The sequence below is a fragment of the Tyto alba genome, unplaced genomic scaffold (assembly GCF_018691265.1).
Source record: "Tyto alba isolate M040663 unplaced genomic scaffold, T.alba_DEE_v4.0 Super-Scaffold_19, whole genome shotgun sequence".
Taxonomy (NCBI): Eukaryota; Metazoa; Chordata; class Aves; order Strigiformes; family Tytonidae; genus Tyto; species Tyto alba.
This window is the reverse complement of record NW_024881281.1, coordinates 356860-381391: the sequence shown is the minus strand read 5'-3', so window position 1 is coordinate 381391 and position 24532 is coordinate 356860. Positions and strand designations below refer to the sequence as shown.

The window sequence follows — 24532 nt, the reverse complement described above, 5'->3', positions numbered from 1 at the left end:
GCGGCTGGAGGGAGGTCGCGCTGCAGAGGAGGCCGCCTCGCGAGGGCTGCGTCGTGACCAAAAGCAGGCACGGCCGAACAGGCGTCCGCACCCGGGGCTGTTTGAGACCGGAAGGGAGGTACGTGCAGTGAGCTAAGGAGCGGAGACAAGGACTGTAGTTCAGGCGCGAGAGAAGGTTTTAACAGCGTTATGCGTTGGATCCTGCTCGCTTTTTCATTCTCAGAGGCAGGTGAAGGAGACCTAAGTTTCTAGTTGTCTCCACCTGTGGATCTTATTTTAAATCCTTCTCTGTGAAGAACTTTAGGTATGAGCATACCCTTAATCTGTTTTCCTTTGACCCTAACATTTTTGTACGGACCCGGTTGCCTCGAGCACTGCCTTAGGCTATCTTGCTAGTCTTGTTTTGGTTTCTTAGCGTTGTAGTACACCATTTCCCTTTTAGGTATTAGCTATAAAACTTGTGCAGCAGTCTTATGGTTCGTAGTGGGAGCCTCACAGTCTGTAACGGTGCTCCTCAGCTCTCCGTGGGGATGTGTAAAAGAATGGTATAAATTGTAAATTTTGCTTTGAGCAGTGGGATTGTATTCTCCATTTTGCGTATCGCCTCATGAATACACATGATATGTTTTACATCTCCACGTCTCCTCAGATTGGTTTTCTGTTATTCACATCAGCCCTGTGATTGCTTTTGAGAGGCAGAAATAATGTATGATTCTTCTTACGTTCATAGTTGTTACTGTAAGCAAAGGACAAGTAACTGGATTTTCAGCCTCAAGTCAATGTGATGGGACTAAGCAAGCCAACTATGTCTGATGCTACATTTGCATTCCCTACCCAGCTATACAGGAATGAAGCAAAGGCTTTACAAACACAGGTATTATTTGACTTCGGCAACGATGCTGAATTGGTTTTGATTTGTGATTGTTATAAAAGGATGATTATGGCCCACTTCCTGAGATAGCCCCCTAGTGATTGTCAAGTCTTCATATTTGCTTTCATGATGCTATTATACATAATCTTGACACTGTCATTGTGTAAGGGTATAGATCAGAAACTACATCTGTAAATATGATTTACCTGTCTGTCGTGCTTTAATCCCAGTAGTCAGCTAAGCACGCAGCCATTCACTCACTCTCCCCTCCCAGTGGGACGGGGAAGAGAATCGATAGGGTAAAAATGTGAAAACTCATGGGTTGAAGTAAAGACAGTTTAATAAGTTAAAGCTGCAAGGACAAGTAAAGCTAAATAAGAAATTCATTCACTACATCCCATCAGCAGGCAGGTATTTAGCCACTTCTGCAGCTTCATCACATGTAATGGTGACTTGGGAAGACAAACACCATAACTCAAAACATCCCCCCTCCCTCCTTCTTCCCCACAGCTTTTATTGCTGATGATGATGTCATATGGTATGGGATATCCCTTGAGTCAGTTGGGGTCAGTTGTCCCAGCTGTGTCCCCTCCCAACTTCTTGCCCACCCCTAATCTACACACTGGCAGGGCAGTGTGAGAAACAGCAAAGGCCTTGACACTGTGTAAGCCCTGCTCAGCAATAACTAAAACATTGGAGGGCTATTAACACTGTTTTCGTCACAAATCCAAAACATAGCCCCATACTAGCTACTATGAAGAAATTTAACTCTATCCCATTCTAAACCATTACACTATCTTAACCTCTTTAGTACGTGGAAACAGAACCTAGAAACGTTATTCTGGTCCCACATCTCAGCTTTCCATTTCTCCTTCATCATGCATCTCCATCATTACTCCTTCTGTTACCTTTGTAAATTTAGTAATGCCTTACTAAATCAGTATGATATAATCCTACCCATTTATATTACCAATGTTAATTGTTATTATAACTTATTAATTTAATTGTCAGAACTCCTACAAAAATTCTTTATGAAGGCATTCATTGTTGATTGCCCAGTCACTTTGGAGCAGATTTTTTAATCTGTGTACCCTTCCTAAAGTGCCCACCCTAATTTACTGATAAGTGCCTAGTGTTATTTAAAAGGTGAACTAAAAGCTTAATTCTTAATTTTCAATACTGGCATTTATCTGAGTGGATGAAATGCTTTGCATGCATTGAGAGCAGCCCTATGGAGATGGACTTGGGGGTATTAGTGGATGGAAAACTGCCCGTGAGCCAGCACCGTGCGCTGGCAGCCCAGAACCCACCCGTGCCCCGGGCTGCAGCCAGAGCAGGGGGGGCAGCAGGGCCAGGGGGGGGATTCTCCCCCTCTGCTCCGCTCTGGGGAGACCCCCCTGCAGTGCTGGGGCCAGCTCGGGGGCCCCCAACAGCAGAAGGACACGGAGCTGCTCGAGCGGGGCCAGAGGAGGCCACAGAGATGCTGGGGGGGCTGGAGCAGCTCCCCTGGGAGGCCGGGCTGAGAGAGTTGGGGGGGTTCAGCCTAAAAAACTGCCAGAGGGGAGATTTAGGTGAGATCTAAGGCCGAAATCCTTCCCTGTGCGGGGGGTGAGGCGCTGGCCCAGGGTGCCCAGAGCAGCTGTGGCTGCCCCCTCCCTGGAAGGGTTCAAGGCCAGGTTGGACGGGGCTGGGAGCCCCCTGGGCTGGGGGAAGGGGGCCCTGCCCAGGGCAGGGAGGTTGGAACTGGATGATCTTTAAGGTCCCTTCCAACCCAAACCATTCAATGATTCTATGAAGAAGTACCATCATGGCAATGCATTCTAATATGAAAGAAGACCCATTTTTTTTACTGTTATACACTAGAGGTATATCACCTGTCTGAAGTGTCTGTGTAACATTGGCTTTTTTTTTTTTTTACACTTTGGAACAGCTCCAGTTTAATAGAAATGTTCCTGCGGTTCCAGGGAACTTGGCTCTCAGATTCTCTAACCCCTGTCCAATTATAATAGAAAAACTGAAGGCATCCAATGATCAGAGAAATCTAGCTGGAAGTGATGACCCCACCATAAGAAGCTCTGGCAGATTTTCAGTGATATCTGAAGAGAAACTAAAATTGGCTATTCAGCTAGCCAAAAGGGACATAAAACGAAGACATCTTGAAGAGCAAGTGAAACAGCAAGTGTTTGGAGGTGATGTCAATAAACCATTGTTGGCCCAGAAGTCACAACAGCAGAAGACTGACGTATTTGAAAGTCCAGAAAATAAAAATGCACTGAAATCTCAAACTCACTTGAAATATCAGCAGAAACTCTGTCAGCCTTCCAAAATGGAGACTACCACCTCTGGTGCTAAAGTTTATGTCTACACACCAAATAAGGGAAAGCTAATACCAGCTGGTTTTGACTCTCCACCTACCCATGACACAGGACCAGACCCCAAGCCAAATGTAAATAAAAAAGAAGATAAAAATATGCAGGAAGTCCAACGGCTGCAAAAGGAGTTGAGGAAATATATCCAGAAAATTGAAGAACTGACTAAAAAAGGTGTAAGACTGAACAATAATTATGATATATAAATGTGCGATAGTTTGATGATTTGTTTTTCTTTCTGTTTTTTGGCTTGGATTAGAATCAGTATTTAGGTCTGGATTTTTGAGAACCATCTACTTTTTTTCAGAAGTAGATAAAAGCTAGAACGCCTAGCCAGTTTAAGCAATAACAGGGTTTAATATCTCTGAGTGTTTGTGATGAGTTCCAGTCCAACCTGGAATGATAATAAATTAGTGGTAGGCTATTTAATAACACGGATGAAAAAATATTTGTGTCTGTAGGCCTATTGGCTAGATATTCTGACTGCAAAAACCAGTATCATAACTAACCACATTCTTATCAGTAATGAGAAGGGAGGCAACAACTGATAAAATTTAATTTCACAAGTCTGACTCACCTAATTTATGGCTGTGCAGTAGCATGATTAATGTGCTTTCTGACGCCCTGTTATGGGCTAGCTTTGGTTGGCAGTGAAGCATCATATGCTTGTGCTCATTTCCCCCTCAGCGGGACAGGGGAGAGAATAGAAAGATTAAAAGCAAGAAAACTTACAGGTTGAGATCAGGATAGTTTAGTAAAGGAAGGAAAGAGGATGAGGAAAGGAAAAAACCCCAAAATAAGTGATGCAAAGGCAATCACTCACTACCTCCCACAAGGAGACCCAACGCCCAGCCAATCTGTGAGCAATGGCTACCTTCCCCCAGAAGACTTTGCTGAGCATGGCATGGATTATATTCCTTTGATCAGTTGGGATCAGCTGTCCTGGCTGTGTCCCCTCACAGCTTCTTGCACGCCCCCAGCCTACGCACTGACAGGACATAGTTGAAAAAAAAAGGAAGCCTTAGTGCTGTGTAAGTACTGCTCAGCGACAGCCAAAACACTGGTGTGTTATCAGCACTGTTTTACTCATAAATCCAAACTAGCACCATATTGGTGACTGAAGAAAACTATCTCCATCCTAGCCAGCCCCAGTATATGCTGCATTGGTTCTTTTGTAATAACTAGCCAGAGGTTTAACGAGAGGTTTAGCCATTCCTAATTTTGAATGCTTTACCTGCAACTTTGTCATAAAACAAAAGGGTCACATGTGATTTTGTAAAGTGTAACTAATAAGTTATATTGTATAAGAATGTTTAAGGAAATTTTAAATAGAAACATGATGTAGAGTTAAAATAACTAGCTTGCATTCTTCCTCAATGGAGCCTGGCAAAATATATCGTAGAATCATAGAATGGTTTGGGTGGAGAAGGGACCTTAAAGATCATCCAGTTCCAAGCCCCCTGCCATGGGCAGGGACACCTTACACTAGACCAGGTTGTTCAAAGCCCAGTTCAACCTGGCCTTGAATGCTTCCAGGGATACATTTTGTATTGGTTCTGCATGAAAGAGGCTTATTGATAAATTATGTTTGTTATCATGGCTTAACTGGGATTTTCACAGGTTAAACTAAGACATAAAACTTTACATTTCATGCTTTTTAGGGAGAGAGAGAGAAATTTTAGATCCTGACAAAGAGCAACAAGTTTACACTAGGAGACAGAAACAAGCTGCACGGTCAGCTCAGATGCTGTATGTACTCCAGCAACAGGTAGGAACCAGCATTTTAAATTGGGATGTATAGTAGCTAGTTTATTGTGATGAATTTGACAGAAATTAACTAAAACAAGAGAAACTTGATTGGGTTATCTCTGAAATTCATGACATTCTAATTTATATCTGAATGGTGTGACTAATTTATTTCGTTACTGGATGGAGAGATGAGCATCACTGTTGGAAAATTTGGACTTTTACTCAGACATTAGAGTGAAGATTAATTGTTCATGTATAGACATAGAGCTAATTCTGACTGACTTTCCCCACTCCCCCTCCTTTCTTTATAAACAGGTAAAAGAAATTCAGGATGATTTAGAGAAACTGAGTCCTCATAAAATCAAACATACTAAAAAGGTAAGATGTAATTATCCTTCAGGCCATGAGTAACTTATTGACAGAAAGTTTTCTAGCTAATTGAGTCTGATCGTCTAGGGTACACCTAGGCCCTCTCCAGAAGGGAGATTTTTTTTGTATCTTGCACCTTTCATCTCATTCTCACAGAAGTATGTCTCACTTGGTCTGATACTGCCTTTTCTTCCCTCTTCTCCTCAGTTCTTATCTGTCTACAGTAAAACAGAGAGGAAGGCTGTTGGTCTGCTTTTATGTTGCTTCTAATTCCTTCTTTATTCCACTTTTTTTTTCTGAATAACAGTGTTCTACTCTTGACTACATCTTTTAACTTCCTGTTGATGTCACTCAGTCTTATCAGCCTCCTTTCTGATTTTCTTCTCTGCCCAACGTCTTTCAGAAAGATAGTACTGATGTCATGCCTACTGTTTGGCCAGTATTGTCCAGTTGTTCTCTTGTGATCTTCCATGACTTGTATTTTCTTTTGTAACAAAAACTTGAGGGTGGAGAATGTTCTATGTTTGTGCAATTGTTGCACGTTCAGGTCAAGCCTGTGACTAGAGTACTCTGTTGGCATAGGTAGTGGAAACATCAGAGTGTGTTATAATGAGGCTATTTTATCTGAAGCTATCATGATACTTGATATGAGTGTTGTTGCGTATTACCTTTAGTAGATTACTTAAATGCCTGTTTTGTTTTGTCTCACAAATGGCTTCATATCCATCAGAATTATCTCAAGCCTGAATGTTTCTCCATGAAGCTTTGGCATCAATTCTTTGAATAGTATCTGTATTCATAAGAACTATAGCTAGTAAAGCAGTTATTTTTAATTTTTCCAGTCTCGTGCAGTATCCAGATTGGCGGCAGCACACAGAGGAGCTGTACGAGCCTTGCAGGCATTTGCCAGTCAGTTTACAGATCAAACAGAGCAGCAGATTCCTAACCACTACAAGGAACTGGGCAGTCTCATTCGTCAGCTGTCTCTCTGTTCCGCCAAACTAGAAGTGGATTCTTCCATTTCTGACATTATCATAGATATCCTGCTGCAAGTTGAGGTAGGAAGAAACATTTTGGTTTTGCTAAGGCAGAAAAGATGTATGAAACTGCCAGCTATATTGTGTGTTAATGAAATGGCAGAATATCTGGTTTTGTTTGGTTGTTTTTTTTTAAAGGCTGTATTATCTAATATATAAATATGTTTTTAATGTTCCTAAATAATGGTAGTCTAAAATAAAGTTGTATCCTAAACACGGAAGCTACCTGCTGCTGTTCTTGTTGGTGCTGCTTCTGTCTTTATTGGCTCTCCTGGTAGAATGAGGACTGGTAGTGATAGTGGTAACAAAGCACCAGTTTCTGATTCATTTGCCATTTTCAGGGCTGAAAGAGCTGCATTTTATACGTCGGTATAAGTTACATGTTTATTGTTTTGTGATGCATGCATTAGTCATCAGGATTAGTGATGAGCATCTGAGCCTCGCACATGGTGGTGGGCGCAGAAGATAATGTAGCTACAAGAGTTTCTTAAGCGCCATGCCCTTCAAATGGCACGTTAGTGATAGCTGGCGTCTTAAAATATGTTATTGGTATAATAGAAAAGTCCTGATTTGTGTTTCCTGCTGCAGTGGCTACCTACAAGATCTTTTTTTATGAACCTGTGTAACCTGAACTATTATGAAACCAGTATTTAATTAATTTGAATAAAAGCAACTGATCCAGTAGCCATATTTTCCTTAAAATATTGTTCTAACTGTAAGAGCTGTGTTTTTATTTTTACTTTTCTGAACTGCTTATGAGAACAGTAACAGTGCTAACTGCCTGGGACAGGAAAGGAGGTAGAATTGTTTAAGTTTGGACTTAGCATTGGAAGAAATGTCTGTCTGCCATACCATAGTCATGTGGGCATTATTTCTTTTTTGTCTGTAGCCTTTGTGTCCTTTTTTTTTTTTGAACATACTGTAAGCAGATAATTTACTGGAGTCAATTGTAAATATAAAAATGTAAGCCCTTTCTGTAAGATTTAAATTAATAATATGAAGAAGCTTCTGCATGAACAAGCTATCAGGAATAATCACTACCACAAAAAAAAAACAAAAAGAAACCACACCAAAAAATTTCCAAAAGTTAGAATCTCTTGAATTTACTTCTCATTATTACATCCTGTTTACTGAGAGTAATTAAAATTCTAAATATTTGGTGCAGGATCTGGATTCACTGCTCAAAAAGAAAAAAACACCCCAAAAAGTGAAGAAATGTACTTCAGCATCTCAGGGCAAATCTCCAAGGAACACTGAGACATTTCCAGCCAGAAAGCCGCTTACATCTCCAAAAGGAGAAAACAAACCTCTCATCTTAAAAAGACATCATGGACAAGAACCTAGAAAACCTCCAGCTGCCAGGAGTCTCTTGACTGGTTTGTACTTTGAGTTATCAAATACGTTTTTATCAGTTAACTTACCATCTGCAGTTCATTTTTGTAGTATGTTACATATTGTTGGTCAGAAGAGTATAATGGCCCATATGTAGTTATCAGATTCATATAGCCTCGTTATAAATTGTTTTCAGCTGTTCCCCTGACATGATAGACCTGCAGGTTTATATGCTTCTTCGTAACTATATTATTATTATCATCACATTCTTCCTATTTTTGTCCATTTCTTTTACTGTGGGCTACACTTGGATTTTTTTTTCTGCAGTGTACACCTAAATGGCAGTTTACATGTTGACATTAATGGTGCATACAGAGTACTTCCAAATTTCTACCTAGATAATACTGTATATTATTTTGGAATGCAGAGTCACTGACTTAGCAAGTCTCCAGCAAAGCTATCATTGTTTAACTGTTTACAGTGAAAAGATATACTGAAGCTTTGCTCAGAATCTCCTTGGTTTGTGCAGTTTCTCTACTTTTGAGAGGAGTGGCTCTGGTTTATTCTTTCCAGTTCATTCATGTTAATGTCTTCTGCACAGTAATCACAGTTCCAGTACCTAGAGACATGTTAACTGATAGTTAAGCTGAAGATTTTTTTTTTTTCAGTACTAGTTCACTATGCAACCATTGGGAGTTGGTTTACTTTATTGTTCTTTTACTTCATATATGAAAGGAAATGGGCTTTATTCTTTCTCAAGGTGTTGTGAGATAAATTTATCATCTGAAATATTTTGACACCTCATGAAAGTAATTATAGCTTATTACATTATTATATAACCTATATTAATTGTTTTTCTTAACTTTCTTATACCTCATACTGTTTTTCACTAGAACAGTAATTATTCCTTCCTACCCCTAGGTAAGGGCGAGAATTCTGTGAGATGAATTCATCTTTGGCAGTCCAGAGAAACAGTATATTGACAAGCATCTAATGGTTTCCACATGTCTTGCTCCCTAAAAAAGAATGTTTGTTTTGTTATCACAACTATTGGCAACTACCAAAAGGCTTTCCCGTGATTTTAATATATATACATGTATTTTTAAATATCTATAGATGTATAAATATATATATGCACACAAACCCCAAAATCTCCTGTTCCTTGAAACAGTGTAAGAAAGACAGTTTATTTAATACTTGTCAGGAAATACAAGGGTTTTTTTTTTCTTTTTTTATTTGATTTTTTTTAAATTATGGTAGATCTTATAAGTTCATGATTAGGTATACCTAGCTTAACAGAATTATCAAATGTAGAAATAAAGATGATTCTTGCCCCTTTCAACTTACAGTTGAAACTTTATCTATATCAGAAATAATAAATAAGCATTGACATGTTGCAAATGTTTCAGCAGTTCAAGAGGCAAACAGTTGTGCTCATATATTGCACAATAAATTCCGACAAGAAAATGACCTACCTACTCCAGAGAGACATGCTACTTTACAAGGAAGCATAGATGCACTGGTGAGAGCTAGAGCCGTAAAAAAATATCCCATCCTTGAAAATGGCCCTTTGAAGAAGAAAGGCATGTTATTACCTGCAAAATCACAGGTATGGAAGCAATAAAAGAAATTATGCTTTTTTTTTTAACTTGTCTTCTGGGATTTGTTATGATGTAAGACACTGTCAAGCTTTGCATTTCCTCAACAATTTTCTTATTCTGAGCTAGAAGGCATAGGAGGATAAACTGTAATCTGCATACATGATTTCCAGTGGTTATGACTATTTTAGCAAATGTTTTTTTGAAAGTATTGTTATTCCTTGGAAACACACTGTACAACTAGAAACCATGAATAACAGAATTAGCAAGGAAAACCTTTACTGAAACTGGTTTCATGTTTGAAATTGGCATGGTTATTTTTCAACTTGAAATCAAAGCTGTAATATTTTCCTCTTATTGGTCACCCTCTGTCATGAAAAATGCACTTGAGCAGTAATGTGCTAATTCTAATGTTAGTAGGAGGATATAAGTTAGGCAGATTTACTTTATTGATTATAGAAATTATAAAACTTCACAATACAAATTCTGGTTTCTGGTAAGTCCTCCTTGCAACCAGGAAGAAGCTTCTGTAATGCAAACAAATGAGTTCTTTAAATAATATTTCAAATTGCTAAATTTTGTAAATAGTTGGGGTTTTTTTAATAAATGACTTTTTTTTTTCCCTTCCTCAGAGTGTCACTTTCAGCTTGAAAAATCAGATCTGATACAGTAACATAGATGTATGCACATGTAACTTTTACTGCTTCCCGTATCTGTCTGTCAGTGAGGATTGTGACCAGGGAGGTTAAGCATTTCAATAATTCATACTGAGGTGACTAGTCTAAGTGACCTTTCAGCAAATACAAATATGGCAATATTATTGTTTCATGGTTGAATAAAATGTTACCTTGGAAACTTATTTGGATTAAGAGTTAACATAGAGTCTAATTCTGAAAATTTTAAAAAAAGTTTTCCCCATGAAGAGCAACATTGGAAGGATTGGAACTGTTTTTAAAAATGATAGTTGCAGGACTAAGCATATGTTCTGTTCAGGTACAGTTGTATTTCCCTTTAAATCAGTTGTAAAACCTCCACATGTGGTCAACTGTGCAAAGCCAGCAAGCATGACTTAAGACAAATTTTGAAGCAGAATGCAAAATACATTAAAAATTCAACAACTGGAATATATGTTTTTAATGTGATTTTGTTAATTTTAAGGGAATGCTGAAACCTCTAAAATCAAGACAGGTACAGCCTCAAGGAAAGCATTCCGGATTTCAAAAGACAACTATAGCTTTCCAGCTAAAAGAGAACAAACGACTTGTTAAGAAGAGCAGAGTACCCTGCGCGCCTCCAAACTCTGCATCTCCACCTGTTCCACCAAAGCGGTATGTTCACAGTCTGGTGGAACCTGTCTTTACCCTGCTTTCCTGTGGAAATGCTACCATTTCTGTACTAGTAAATAGGATGGATTTGGCCTGGCTGTCAGACCATGAAGGCAAGTGGCGCAGCACAGCTCACTACTGGATGGTTGTATTCTTTTCCCACTCAGCACAAAGTGGTCTCATTAACACAGCCTGGGAAAAGCCACTGCTTTATGCTTTTTCCTGGATCAAGCCCAAGCATTTTCTTGGAGTTGCAGATCAAACTGTGCTAGGCAGGGCATTGACAAAACACACAGTATGCAGAATGGATATTCACAGCACTGCGTTAAGAAGGCAAATATTCTCTCCATCCTGTAGACCAGGACTCCCCAAACTTAGGCTGCTTTGGGACTGCTGTTTGTGACAGTTGAAGCAGGAGATCCAACTTCTGATCTAGCTGCTGAATCTGTACTAGGCAGTGTGCATGGTAAGATAAGGAGCTTGTCTCTCCAGGCAGTATTTGTGGATAGCCATGAAGTTGCCTGTTCACCAGTAGCAGAAACATAATTGAAGATCCCTGGTTCTCAGAAGAATTTCCTGGCTTGTATAGTCTTAAAGTCAGTATTAATTTTCTCTCTACAATTTTTTGCAAGTTTTTTAAACTAATACTCCGAATCACATGATTTAATTCTTCAGTGGTTAGAATGTACGTTTTGTAATCCTCTATGTTACTGTTTTATTTTTGAAGACTAGCATGCCTTGAAGCAGACTCAAGAAGTGTGAAGGTTCTAACTGACCTTAGCAGAGGAGAAATGAAAAAAATACAAAAGTTAAGGTAATGACTTACTTTGAAGAACTAATAAATGGTGTCAGATTTGATATGGTCTGTTCCCCACCCCGAACAATCCCCTCAAAAGTATATTTATGTGTTTGGGTTTTTTAAATTATTATTGTCATACAGTTTCAGAATGACATTGTCATTTGTTCTTTTTTGTGTAGGTCACAAAGTGCTTCTCCAACCTGGTATGCAGACAAAGTTGAGAAGGCAGTACGGGAGTGCTTAGAACCTCTGTTAGATAGGACACAGGTAGTACAGTCAAGCTCATGCCACTTTTTGAAGGATGCCTTTAGTAAAACATTTATAAAAGGGCAACACAGAGTTTCTTTTCAACTTAATGCAAGTCATACTTACGTAGACAACAGAGTTTTGGACATTTGGAGAGCGTATTTCGATTTCAGTATGTGGATCTTGAATTATTGTAATGAAGTTTGGCAAAGCTACATTATTTTTTTTTTATTAGCTTCTTGTCAAGTAGATGCGATTTTAAGTTGTTTTCAAATGGTCATAACAGTTCCACACTGAACATGACTGGACTTGATAAGATTATTTTAGTAATTGTTATAATACCGTATTTAATGACCAAATAAATTTGGACTAGGAATATTAATGACTAAGAATACAAAAAACTTTATTATCACGAGAGGATTTATGTTTTGTTTAGAAGATCAATCTCTCCTTTGAAACAAACTATCATTTGAAGGATTCCTCGTTTATAAAGCACCTTTTATCTCATGCAGCTGAGAAGGTATATTCTATCTGTGTGTCAGAGAGTAAAGATGCTTGACATTTAAGATGAATTTTTATCTTTGCAACATAGCCGAATGCATCTGGTAAAAAACAGTGCTGATTTCCCAAACTTAGCAATTTCAACTTACGTAAGCCACATCTTTAAACAGTGTCATTGTATGGGTATGTACAATATGGAACAATAAGAAAGCTCTTTCTAATCATCTCTTTTGTATATTTTTAGCTTGATGTGACCTTGAATGCATAAACTTGCTTAGGGAGAAAAATGTTTTCATTTAGAATAATATAGGTAAATGAACACTGATATTGTATCGTGGCTGATTGGTAAAATTGGACACAAATGAAACCTACGGCTGTGGCCTAGATCATATGTATTTACTCATTACCACCTGGAGTTGCTGTGAGACTGTTTCTATATGATAAGTTAAATGTGCGTATAGTGTTTTGTAACATGAGGGCCTTCACTTTCTTGAATTCCTTGGTGATCTCTGAACCTGTGACAGTTTTGTCTTCAATTTGGGAACATAGTTGTGTAGCAAGCTTTTTCCATATGCATTGATTTTATTGGTAGGAACATACTGAGCTGTCTTTATTGATTTGGCTTATTGTGTGGTCGGAAGGAAGACAGAAATTTAGTTGAATTTTCATTGAAAAGAAAAGTTGAAAAGACAACTGGATTATTTCCATGAGCTGCTGTAAGAAATGTTTGATTTGTAAGCATTCTTTCCCCACAGTTGTTTGGGCTTGTTTTTTTTTTTTTCCTTTCTTTCTTGTATTGAATGTTTGGGGCTTTGTTTGTTTGTTTGTTTTTTTAATTAGCAGGTTGCAGCAAATGCAGATATTCTGAGTGAAAAGCTGTTGGATGATCTTTTGGAAGACACTGCTCAGGAACTGTGGAATATGGAGCAGCATGAGAGACTCCAGACCAGGACTCTGCCTATGGCTGACACTCATAGTCTGGAGTCAATGTTGCAAAGAATGGAAGAAATTGAAGTAAGATTTTCTCTCTTGGTTGGTCTCATCAGTGCCAATTTCTTTTTTACTGTCCATAAATTATATCTCTAAGTATCAACATTCTTAAATGAAGCAACGTCTGTCTGGATCAGTGTATGAAAGGAAAGACTTAGAAGGAGTTTGCGCTTCCAGCAAAACATACTGTAAGAATAGAAGAAGGTTTGCCCTGATGGTTTTATTGATACCTTTAGAGTTGATAGACCTGAGTGTGCCAAGACTCTGTGGTTTAGATCATCACACATGAATAGGAGAATCAGTACGGCAATTATGTTGATTGTCTCACAGATTGGAAAGTATTTGAATATTTATGAATATTTTTGTTTTGTTTTGTTTCATTTTTCTGTGATATAGGTTCCTAGTATCCTAGTAGCTTGAGGATCTCAAGGAAATATGCTCAGGCAATACAAAATATCTTACAGGGCAACATGGGGAAGTCAGACAAATACATAGTTTGTGCCCTTAGTTATCCATCTTTCTATGTAAATATTCAAGGAGTTATCATTTACTTGGCTTGAACTTTCTCATATATTGCTCTCCTAAAAGTTTTTCTTTGATCAGCTTTTCCATAGTTTTTGGTTCAAGTCCCGTTTCAACCTTCTCGTTCAATGAAATTTATCGTAACTTAGTACTGAGTTTAGTGCCATTTACTTCCAGAGATCTATTCGTAAGTTGGAAGCGTGAAGCTTACATTGTGCAGTGTCCTTATCCGTGAGGCACTTCAGCATACATTTGAATTCACCGGTGGTAAGGCAGGAACACCATGAGGGCCCTTCAGTTGTTTGCTAACTGCTGTTGATCTGAAATGAGAGGAGTTGCCATGGTACTGGCAACTAGTTGAGTCTTCAAGTATGGCATTTTAACAAGATGATTACCTGTGATTTCACTCCCCCACCCCTTTTCAGTGTTATGTTAACTAGGCAAAATAAGACTAATTTGACCAAGGAGCATCATGACCAGTCATAACTAGTACAGCTAAACTAAGTATGTGTTGATTGATTAATTTCCTGTGTTCAAAACCAGAGATACCAGGAGGCTGTGCGCAGGAGATTCACCCAGCTTGTGTACAGTGATTTGGAGTTCTGGGCCCAGGAAGACAAAATGGGTAAGTGTCTTATTAATGCATCTTGTTTTTCTTGTAATCTGTATCTTTAAATGCAGATGTTTTGAAATCAAAATCACTGGATTGTTGTGATAAAATAGCACCATCCAGACACGTTTCTTACTATAAGTGCTCCTTTCAGAGGACTGTTTCTAAAATATACTTCTAAAATTAATATTTTAAAGAGGAACGATCTTTTCTGAAACCAGGCTGTCATTTTCTACTTGCCTTTATTGGGGCTGCATTTGAATGGAAAGCACGGATAGTTCAACTTAACTGAAGGATAGGAATCTAACACATGCTTCCAGTCACCGAATGTTAAGTTTGAATGTTGTCCCTTTTCTAGGCATTTGTCATTCCTTAGGTTAGATTTCATTTTTTTTCTACCAAAATATGAGTAATGATTTTTGTGCAGTGATGATGATATTCCAGAAGTACATACGCTCCTATTCATCTGTAAGCTAGTTTAATTTCTGAGTCTGAGGTATTTTAAAGCCACTTTATTTGTCTTGTTAAGGTCTTCATGACTTGCTTGTCTTAATTTTTGAGAAAGCGACTGGCAAATCTATAAATCTTAATCTTGAAAAGACTATTTAGCGTGTTCTTATTTGACTTGATTCCTTTGAAACTCCATTCATTAATTACTTGGCAGTAATCATTTTCATGCTGATGAATTCAAAACTATTCTTAAGAGTTCACAGGTTGAGGTAAGGTATAGTGAAACAATCTGGCTTTGTTCCTGCTGTTGATGGGCTTAAGCAGGAGCAAGCAGATATTTATCTTCTAGTTTGCTTCTCCCATTTTCTTTCCTTTGTTTTAATAACCTATCAGTTTAAATGGCTTAGAGTTCAAGAGTAAACGTTAGGTAAGTATTAGTGTAGCAATGAAGCCATGACAGTTTAAGGTTTTTCTGGCAGTACACAGAAGATAATATTAAGTTATTTAAGCTTTAAAGATTTTTCTCTTTCCTTATTCCTTTCAAGTGATGGTAACATTGGTTTTAGATCCTGCAGCATACATGAAAGTTTAATTTTTATAGTCTCAGAAATGTCTGGATTTTTCTGCACAGAATTCATTATCCAATGTGCTTTAGCAGAAGGTATTTAATCTTTGAGAAAAACAGTTTGGATGCTTCCAGTTCACACTAATCACATTTTTTCCTGCTTGTGGATAGAAAATTGGATAGAAAATAGATGAAAGAATGTAAGGCTCTTCAGATGAGAGATATAACTAACTTTCCACATCAGGTTAACTTTTTAACTGAGAGGGACCCGAGTAATATTAATAGGAAACTGTTCACTAGTGAAAGGTAGCATTCCAAACAATAGTCTAATGTTTCCCACATACAAGTGTACTTAATGTTGTTTGCCACAGTGGCATGCTCATAAGGATGACTTATGTTTGTTGTTTTACCATACCCCTGCTCTGTTCTTTTTCCTACTATTTGATTGAGTACAGCAGTGAAGCTACACTAATCTTTCCAAGCTGAGTATCTGATTACATACTGCCTTTAATGGAACTGTGTTGTTTTGCACCAGTTGGAAGATCTCATAATAAGACTGGTGAAGAATTAGCCCAAATCTTGGTGGATTGGGTTTTTTTCCATGTTTTGGATTTACTGTCAAGTTTAATAGACTACACTAGTTTTAGAGTGGTATTTTCTATCTTTCCTCTAGAAGTACCTACTGACACAACAAACTACCTATACTACAGGTAGGATTTCTAAAATGCTCAGCTTTAATACACTGAGCTCATGGAAATCCTGTATTGAATTTACATTTTAGGGGCTCGTCACCTTCAATACTTTACTTATCTGAAGAACTTCCGCTTAAAAGAAGCAAAAGGCTTTGTGAGGACTTATCTGGAGTAAATGTAGTTTTTCTCTTCTAAAGAAACAATTTCAAATGTTATTTTCTTCCTTCTAGAAGAACAAATTTCATCAATAGATAAAAGACCTACATCTCCTCATCCAATTCAGATAACCAAATTAATAGGATGTACAGAGCCAGAAACTGACATTTTATTTGAAAAACGATTTGATGGCAAGTAAGTAGAATATTTGGCCCTACACTAAACTGTGGTGCATATGAACTGTGTGTCTTCATTATAGTGTTTTCATTACAGAAAATTATGGTTACTATTTGAAGAGATTTTCTGATCCTTCAAAAATATACTTGAAAATCTAGTTCTGGCTTAATGACTATTTTATGTTTCCAGTGACACTGATGAAAACAAAGAAGCAGAAGAGAAATTGCAGACTGGAAATGACATTCTGCAGCCCTTGACTCTGAATTCTCTACAGAAAGAGTGCTATGTGTCTCTTTCCGTGCCAAAGTATATGCTCCAGAGCATCTTGGATTATAACAGCAGATACCAGCATCACTTAAAGCTTATTTCCCACGAGGTGGTAGGCAGTTTCAATCCATGGCAGATTGCTGAGAGGTATATGAACTATCTTTGTGTTTTTGAAGTGAATATATCAGCTGATTAAGAGGTTTTTCTGTCCTTATTCAGGAAAGGAGTGGGGAGGGGGCAATTTAAATTCCAAATTGAAAGCCAGAAGCAGTCAGCTTTTTTTATTTCTCTACTGGTACTTGGTGTTCATGGATTTCTAAGGTATTTGGATAAAACAAAAGGATATGGGAGCAGAATGTCCTGGAGGAATGATTATTTTTTATGTCTTTCTATGGTCCACAAAAACAAGTGTGAAATACAGGGTAACTTAAATTATTTTCAGAAGACTACCATCAACAGAAAAATTGAAGGAAAACAAAATTAACAACTTTTTTTTTTTTTTCCTTGAGTGAAAAAAAAAAATAAAACACTGCAAATAACTGTGCGACTTTTAATCTTTGTGGTGAGAGATTATGAAGTGGATGTTTCATGGAACAACAGTAGATATGCTTTAAAGTGAGACCAGTGGCCTTAGCACAGATTTCAGTAGTTTCTCTTCCACAAGTCTTCATGCTTCGTGGAGTTCACTGTGGGAAGTGTGACATAGGTGGCTTACCATCCCTTACTACAAATTGAAGAGGTGAAGAATCAATAAGCAACAGTCTCTCTGCTGTTCACTTCCTAGCAAAGAAAAATTGTTTATCACACTTAATGTCTGCTAAGCAAGCAGGGCAATATAAGCTGAAATGCCCATGCTTGCACTGAAGCTTGAATAAATGTTTTGATTGCTCAGTAACAGGGATAGCAATGAAACTGTATCACTGGTTATCATTTCCTTGCACTTTCTTGAGTGATTGCCTACAATTTCCTAGAAATTGTTTTCAATATGTATGATATATCTCAGAAATTACCTATTGGCCTTGTAAAGTCCCAGTTCCCCAAAAACATGGAAATACAGGCTGAACTTGAACCTTGCAAGTCCTGTTCTTTCAGAACTGAAGAAATACTGACATGACATCAGTTGGCATAGAGGGGCTGTTACTTCCCAGCAAAGCGGAAATCAGAAGACTCCTGACTATAGGAGGAGAGGAAAACTGGAGTATTAAGAAAGAATTACAAAATCTAACCTCAGTGGTCATAGAATGTTTGCCTTAATTGTCCATATTGACAGACTGGACATCAGCTTTAATTGCCAAGAGTTTTTAAACTTCTGCACATGTTTTTAATGTAGTAGCATTGAAATCAGTGATATAGCTAATTTGAGTAACATTTGTCATCTGCATCAATTTTTCCAGGGACATGTCCTGCCATATTTGATATGACTTGCATGTGTGAAGTTAATCGTGTGTGTTGATGGTTTGCCCAACTGTGGATAAGTAGGCAAATGTTGTAGTTAATTGTGATTAGACCACTGTGTTTGAGAATCTACTGAACTAAACCACTGCAATATGCCTTGTCAGTCCTCAGTACTGTCATTTTATGCCTTCTGAACTGTACTTCTTTTTATAATTGGTGTGAGGCTGAGTAGTTCAAAGACTGGCACCTTCTTGGAATTGGCAGATGGATTAAATGGCAGTGAATCTCTCCTGACAGCTGAATTCCACTGCTGCTGTTTGCCTGTTACATGTTGTTACTTGAAATTGAACTACAAATGCAATCCGATATCCAGCATGCTTCATTGACTTATTCTTACCACCAGAGGGCATTATAAATATTTTTATATAAAATAGTATTACACAATGTTTAAAAGAAACACTCCCATGCTACGCTGAAAAGGTCTTAGAAAGACTAACTTTATGATATTTTAGAGTATCTGCAAAACGGAAGAGATGTTTCCAAGAGGCCAGTAAACAACTGTGTTCTTACACTGAAATAGTTTTCCCTTCTTTAACATCTGCTGTGGTCCAGAGATCACTGAAAATTGAAATTTCTTGTATAACTTTTCCTTAATCTTTATTGCTCTCAGCAATGCCTGATTCAGTGGCAGCTAAAATCAATAAGAAGCTTCCCATTTACTTCAGTGGCCTTTGGATGAGCACCATAGAATATTAAGTCTTATTCTCAAAGCAGGATTAGTATCTAAGAGTTTGAAAAAATGAAGCAATTGAGATCTCTCAACACTTTTAAGCCCAGAGTATGCCCTTTGCTATAAGCCAGACTGAGGAGAGAATTTCTGATATCTTATACAACGCATATCAGAACACATATCTGATCTTTTCTTAGGCTAAGCTGTAGAAAGAATTAAAAAATATGAGTATTTGCCTTTTAAAATCAGAGCACTGATATCGGTGGAATGAATGACTGGAATTTGAAATCTGACTTTCTGAACCTTCTCTTTTTTTTTTTTCCTTCCTTCTCCCTCAGTCTTGCAGAGCAACTAACAGAAGAAGCCTTATGTGATGTGGCAGCAGAGCTGCAGGATGTTTGTGAGGATTATGCAGAAGCTGTGTTCACATCAGAGTTTTTGCAACCAGCACAGTAAATGCTTTCAAATCTGCCCCATTATCAAATGCAACATCAGCCTCAGTCTAACAGTCTTATCTGATGATCTAATTTTTCATGTTTTTTTAAAAGTCTGTGAGATTCTGTTCACCAAATTAATTAAGTCCATCACTGATTCATCTTGAGTTCTTACAAAACCATTATCATGTTGCTTTCCTTTTCAGACTTCATTATACTGCATTTATCAGGACTTTATTTCTTTAGCCAGTGTTTCAGTAGAATGAAGTAAGTTAGAGGTAAAGTTTATATATTTTCATAGGAATACCAACCCATTTGTATACCTGTATTACTTCATTCATTTTTTATGTGATCTTCTTGCTAGAATAAATTACTGGGAGGAGGACTGGGTTCAAACGTGTCACGGACTTAGCCGTACTGTGCCTCAATTTTCTGGTTTAAAATGGAGAGAATCTGACTTACCTACCTCATAAGGGAGGTATGGGTTTTAGTTTATTCTTCTCAATAAAATGGATTGAATGTATCTGATAGTTGTGTCAGCAGAATTAAACATTATTGATATTTCTAAAGCCAAGATGCAGCAGTCCAGAGTAAAAGCTGTTTGGTTTGCTGCTTAGGTCTTTCAGTATCATGGAAGAAAGATGTTGTCTGACCACCATGTTTAGCATATATGCTAGGATTAGTTCTTTTGGAGATGTGGCTCTCCAAAGGAAGGATCCTTATGGCACAGCATTAATTAGATGTAAACACTTAGTATTGGCTGCAGTCATAGGCCCAACAGCCTGCTTGGACTCATGCAATCAACTTCTGAATGCAGTATCTTTTCTGTTGGTTTCTGAATATCACTAGTACATTATGCACAGACAAACGAGACCTTTCAATAGAAACACATAATGGAGATTTTCTTTTTAAGCTAGTCTAAAATATAATTTTATCAGCATTTAGTGATCCAACCCCACATTGCTTGTTCTTAAGAATCCCATTGAAATCAAGAGCAACAAAATAAATGGACAATTGCTGTTTCTGCAATATTGAATTAACTTGTTCATTTCTAGTAAACAATGTACTAGTTTGAATTATGTCTGGAACAAACAATGAGTAATAATTATTTATAGTAGTATTCTAGGGAAATGTGAATTCAACCTTTGAGGTAACGCCAAAATCAGTATGACAGTCTGTTTCCTTTGACAAATCTCTTTTCTCCAATAGTGTTCAACCTATAACAGAACAATTTTTAACCTTCTAAGATATTTTTATTTCATCTAATTAGAACATACATTTAAAAAATAATTTTGGTTTTATTGAATCCCGGTTTACTGTTTTGTCTTGAAATTTACACCAAGTGTAGTGATGTAAATTTTACTGCTGATTTGTGACTTTGCTGATGTATGATTTCTATAATTTAAAACACTATATTTTTTTATTTCTAAGATTATAGAGATAAGCCTGTTTTGAAGTCCAAAAGATTAAAGCCATAGTGTCTCTATGTATGTGTACATACGCTTGTGAAAGTATTTTCAATATATTTTATTTTTTAATAACACTTGTTTCTTAGGACTGAACATAAGTTTTAATTTAAGATAACTTCCATCTGAACCCATTTGGAATAGTTGGCACCCAAGGGAGTACTGGGCAACATTACAAGAGTCAGACTACCATATGCCTAAAAATAACATGGTCATCTGTCAAGGTAAACATACTTTCTCTCTTAAATCCCATGCTGCTGTGAGTGGTATTCTCTGACTGATGATGCCAAAGTGAACTTTTATTCTGGATGAGAATTTTGTGGTATTTGGGTGCCTTCGTGGAGCAGAAACGTATGGAGAGTGAAGGCATTAGGTAGGATCTCTGACTTCACACTCTTCAGTCCTTCCTAAGGAACTTAACTAAAGGATTTACACATGCAAGCTAGACCATTATGAAGTTTCTACCTTGAAAAAATTTATTATTTTAGGCCTTCGTCTTAAAGTGATTCTGCATGTCATTGTTCCTAAGGGACAAATCAGCATCAAGCTGGATAAACATTATACATGTCCATAATTCTTGTCACTCTTCATAATCTCTATGTTGATAGAGACTATATATGGTGCTCAAATGTGTAACAATAATACCACTGCAATTGTTAACTATGCATCTAATGAGCCATGTTAACTGGCCATGCACTTATTTAAAGCAGGTATGCATCTAAGTCCCTGCTTGTTTAAAGCTGTCATGGGTGAGTACCAGAAGCAGTTTCAGATTTTAGAATTATTTTAATGGTATGGACAGTGAAGAATACATTTTCTTGGAGACTGCGCTGTTACTCATTGCTCAGAGTCTGTAGGAACAGGTTAGATATCCAAAACATACTATTCTACCTGGTGTTGCAGAGGATCCACTTCCATAGATCTGGACTAGATTTCATTGAAAGATCTTTGCAGGCCTGTTTTTTTTTTTGTGATTCTTTATGGACAAGTTTATTCAATGTTAGGGCTGTGAGAGGGCTAAAACAAAACCAGCATGAAATAATTCAGTGGTTCTACAGATGTGTGGATGACTCCAACAAAAATCAGTCGCCGCAGTCATATATAGCAAAAGTAGAATTAAAGTTTACAGAGTGGCTTGGGGTGATTCAGGTGATAGCTGGTAGAAGCATATCGAAGTAGTTTGGTGTAAGGGCAGTACCATATCCTGGGTGCGCCAACCAAATTAATTGCCCTGACTAGTCAGCCTGGGACCTCTGCCTGGGGCCAAGAGCCCCCCTTGTAGTCAAGCAAGTCCCTGGTCCTTGCTGAAGCTGTGCCACAGGTACAGCCATGTCGCCCCCTGCTCATCCAGACTCGCTTGACTTTGGCTCCAGCTCGTTGCCTTGTGCGGTCTGGTGACACCTGGGCTGTCAGTGGGACCTGTGACTGTCACCATCCTGCCCTGCTCAGGCACTGTGGGACTGTGTCCTGCTGGTGCAGTTACTTCCCAGCCTGTGCCATGGGCACCCTGGGCTCCTGGCTTCTCTTTCCTCCTAGGGCAGCCGCGCTCCTCCTTCCTGACAGATAACCAGGTGTGTAGGGAGCAATGAAGCAAAGGGGTGAGGGGTCACTCTGGAAATCCTCTGTGAGGACCCTGAAGACAGGACTGCGCATTTGCCTTCCACGAGCAGCTCCTGAAAACATGCAATCTACTCTGTAAATATTTAACTGTAGAAATTAAATCGGCATGCTTCTGGGAGTGAGGTAGTTATGGCAACAGTGCTTGCTTTGGAGAGCTGCTTATTTCTACTAATACTGGACCTAATTCAACTTCCGTTAATGTCAATGTAAGAGCATAATTGAACTCCTTTCTTCTCTTTGTTTTGCTTTGTCTCTGGGTTACTCCTGGATGCTAACTTTCTGCACAGTCTGCTTCTCTATGGACTACTTTCCTTCCAGAAAAAAGAGGTGGTTTTTTTTTTTGGTTTGGGTTTGGTTGGTTTTGGTTTTTTGTTGGTTGGTTGTTTTTTGTTTTGGGTTTTTTTTGGTTGGTTGGTTGGTTGTTTTTTTTTGGTTTGGAGATCTGATTCATCAGCAATAAGAAAAGGGGTTCTATTCATGATGTACATGCCAGTCAATTATCAGCCAAATAGAAGATCTGCTTCAGTATATCTGCTCAAGGTATGTCCTGAAAGAACATAAGAGTTTTCAAGTATATTTTTCCTCAGAAGACCCCACATTCTCTCTTGCAGCTTATGGTTTAGGATGGTAGTCTGGCCTAAGGGAAAAGCAGCAGGTTGAAGGACAGTGGTCCCAACTGGTCATTTATCATCTTTCCTTGTGATTCACCTGTGTGTTTGTGCCCGTCTGTTGTCTTTTGCATAACAGAGGTTGCAACATGTTGGTAAAAGGGCTGCCTCAGTTCACACAGCTCCTAGCACATGGTGGAAAGTGCCTGACCACTGGAGCTCTTAACCACTACTATAATATTAGTGTGGAACAGGGATCTGGCTGGCAGAATCTGCCTTCTGAAATATCACACTGAGAACAACTGAAATAAATGCAAAACAGGATTTAATTTTAAATTGCAAGTATTAACCCTGCACAGAAGGAAATGTTAACCCAGTGTTCAATCCTTACTTCCACTCATTTTGTGGAGACATTTTTCTTCACAATTCGTTTTCTTTATTCTTTTTGCTGTAGGAAGATGTCTTTTTCACAGAATAAATTCAGTCGCTGCTGAGCATTATTTTTCAAGGACTGATTTTTAATATATTTACTTTTTGGTTTTAACCGTTCTTTTAAGCAGCCCCTTGATTTGCCAAGATGCTATTGGACTTGCATAATTTTTAAAGCTTTTATGTAGGCATGGGTGTAAAAATTGCTGAATTCAGAGCTAATTCATGAGCTATGTGAATTTTCCATCAATCAGATTCCTACTGTACCACATATATTCATGTAAATCTAGCTATAGATTCCAGCACAGAATGTCATCCCACAGCATCAAGGCAGTAGTCAGTGCTTTCCTTTTGCTTCACTTTCTGTCAGGGGAGATTTGTATTTTCAGTCTAGCTGTGCCAGAGGTGGGCACACAAAAGACAGGGTCACCCTGACAAACTGGGATATGTGCCACGGGTGATACCTTGGAGGGTGCTGTTGATGTGGCTAGTGGCTTAAGGGGCGAAGACGAAGCAACCTGGTAGTGACCACAAGAAGTCAAGAGCTTGTAGTTCTGTGCAGGAGTAAAGGAGCCAGGTGGGTTAGACTGGCCACAGCTGCAGTGATTGGTGTTACTGGTGTTGGCCTGTGTATGGGAAGATAACCAGGGTGAAAAAGCTACAGCTTGGGATGGTGCAGAGCTATGTGCTTGCTGTTTGCACCTGGCTCTGTAGAAGGCGTTGCTGGAATACTTTGTGTGTTTCCTTCTGGGGCTGGGAGAGCTGCATGAGTGCTAGCTGGAGGAGTGAGACTGGTCCTTGCTCTGAGCTCAGGTTTCTGGAGCAGGCCAGCCCTCTGGAGGTTAATGTAGGTAGACATTCTATGGGGAATACAGTAAGATTAGTGTGAGAACTAGATGAGGAAGGGATGGGAATAAAGAGAGAGAATGAATTATGTCTGAGTAGCTCTCAGTCATGCTCAGTTAGCTGTTAATATAGGGAGGAATGGTTTCTCAGGATTTCAATAACACAGATTTTTTTTTTTTTTATAGCACTTTGTATATGCTGAGAATTGTAATGTTTCCTTATGCATTAAGCACTCATCCTCCACCGTGTGGTACCTGAAAGCTCTGTGGAGTCAGAACTTGGTTCACTGTGGTGATTTTTGAAGCTGCTTGCCAGTCCTTTGGACTCCCACTAAAATCAGTAAGGGACTGAATGTCACTGGTGTCTTTATCTAGTTCCC

The 24532-nt window shown here is 38.4% G+C and overlaps 2 protein-coding genes across 6 annotated transcripts in view; both read left to right on the top strand.

The window, feature by feature from the left end:
- Positions 1-3: 3 nt before the first annotated feature.
- On the top strand, positions 4-20213 carry KIAA0753 (KIAA0753 ortholog). Of its 5 annotated transcripts, none has more exons than XM_032982326.2 (16): positions 4-118; positions 731-874; positions 2802-3414; positions 4902-5008; positions 5305-5367; positions 6201-6416; positions 7561-7771; positions 9140-9336; positions 10484-10653; positions 11378-11464; positions 11629-11716; positions 13037-13210; positions 14252-14333; positions 16256-16376; positions 16548-16772; positions 19089-20213. In XM_032982326.2, exons 2-16 carry the CDS (start codon positions 785-787, stop codon positions 19204-19206), a joined length of 2562 nt encoding a protein of 853 aa, XP_032838217.2. In that variant the 5' UTR covers positions 4-118; positions 731-784; the 3' UTR covers positions 19207-20213. The 5 variants fall into 5 exon arrangements, with proteins under 5 accessions (XP_032838217.2, XP_032838218.2, XP_032838219.2 ...); XM_032982327.2 differs by having other exon boundaries at positions 9137-9336; positions 13040-13210; XM_032982328.2 differs by having other exon boundaries at positions 9137-9336; positions 16259-16376.
- Positions 20214-20319: 106 nt separating this feature from the next.
- Positions 20320-24532, top strand: part of PITPNM3 (PITPNM family member 3) — a 147527-nt gene continuing 143314 nt past the window's right edge. The window contains exon 1 of the mRNA XM_032982324.2: positions 20320-20874. Within this exon, the coding sequence (XP_032838215.1) occupies positions 20844-20874 (31 nt within the window). The 5' untranslated portion in view covers positions 20320-20843. The remainder of the gene's footprint in view (positions 20875-24532) is intronic.

Bases quoted from the DNA above. Each gene is read 5' to 3' on its own strand.
- KIAA0753 (XM_032982325.2), top strand. From the start codon at position 785: ATGGGACTAAGCAAGCCAACTATGTCTGATGCTACATTTGCATTCCCT. The intron at 13,211-14,251 runs GTAAGATTTTCT...GTTCAAAACCAG, and splicing joins AAAGAATGGAAGAAATTGAA to AGATACCAGGAGGCTGTGCG. The intron at 14,334-16,255 runs GTAAGTGTCTTA...TCTTCCTTCTAG, and splicing joins GGCCCAGGAAGACAAAATGG to AAGAACAAATTTCATCAATA.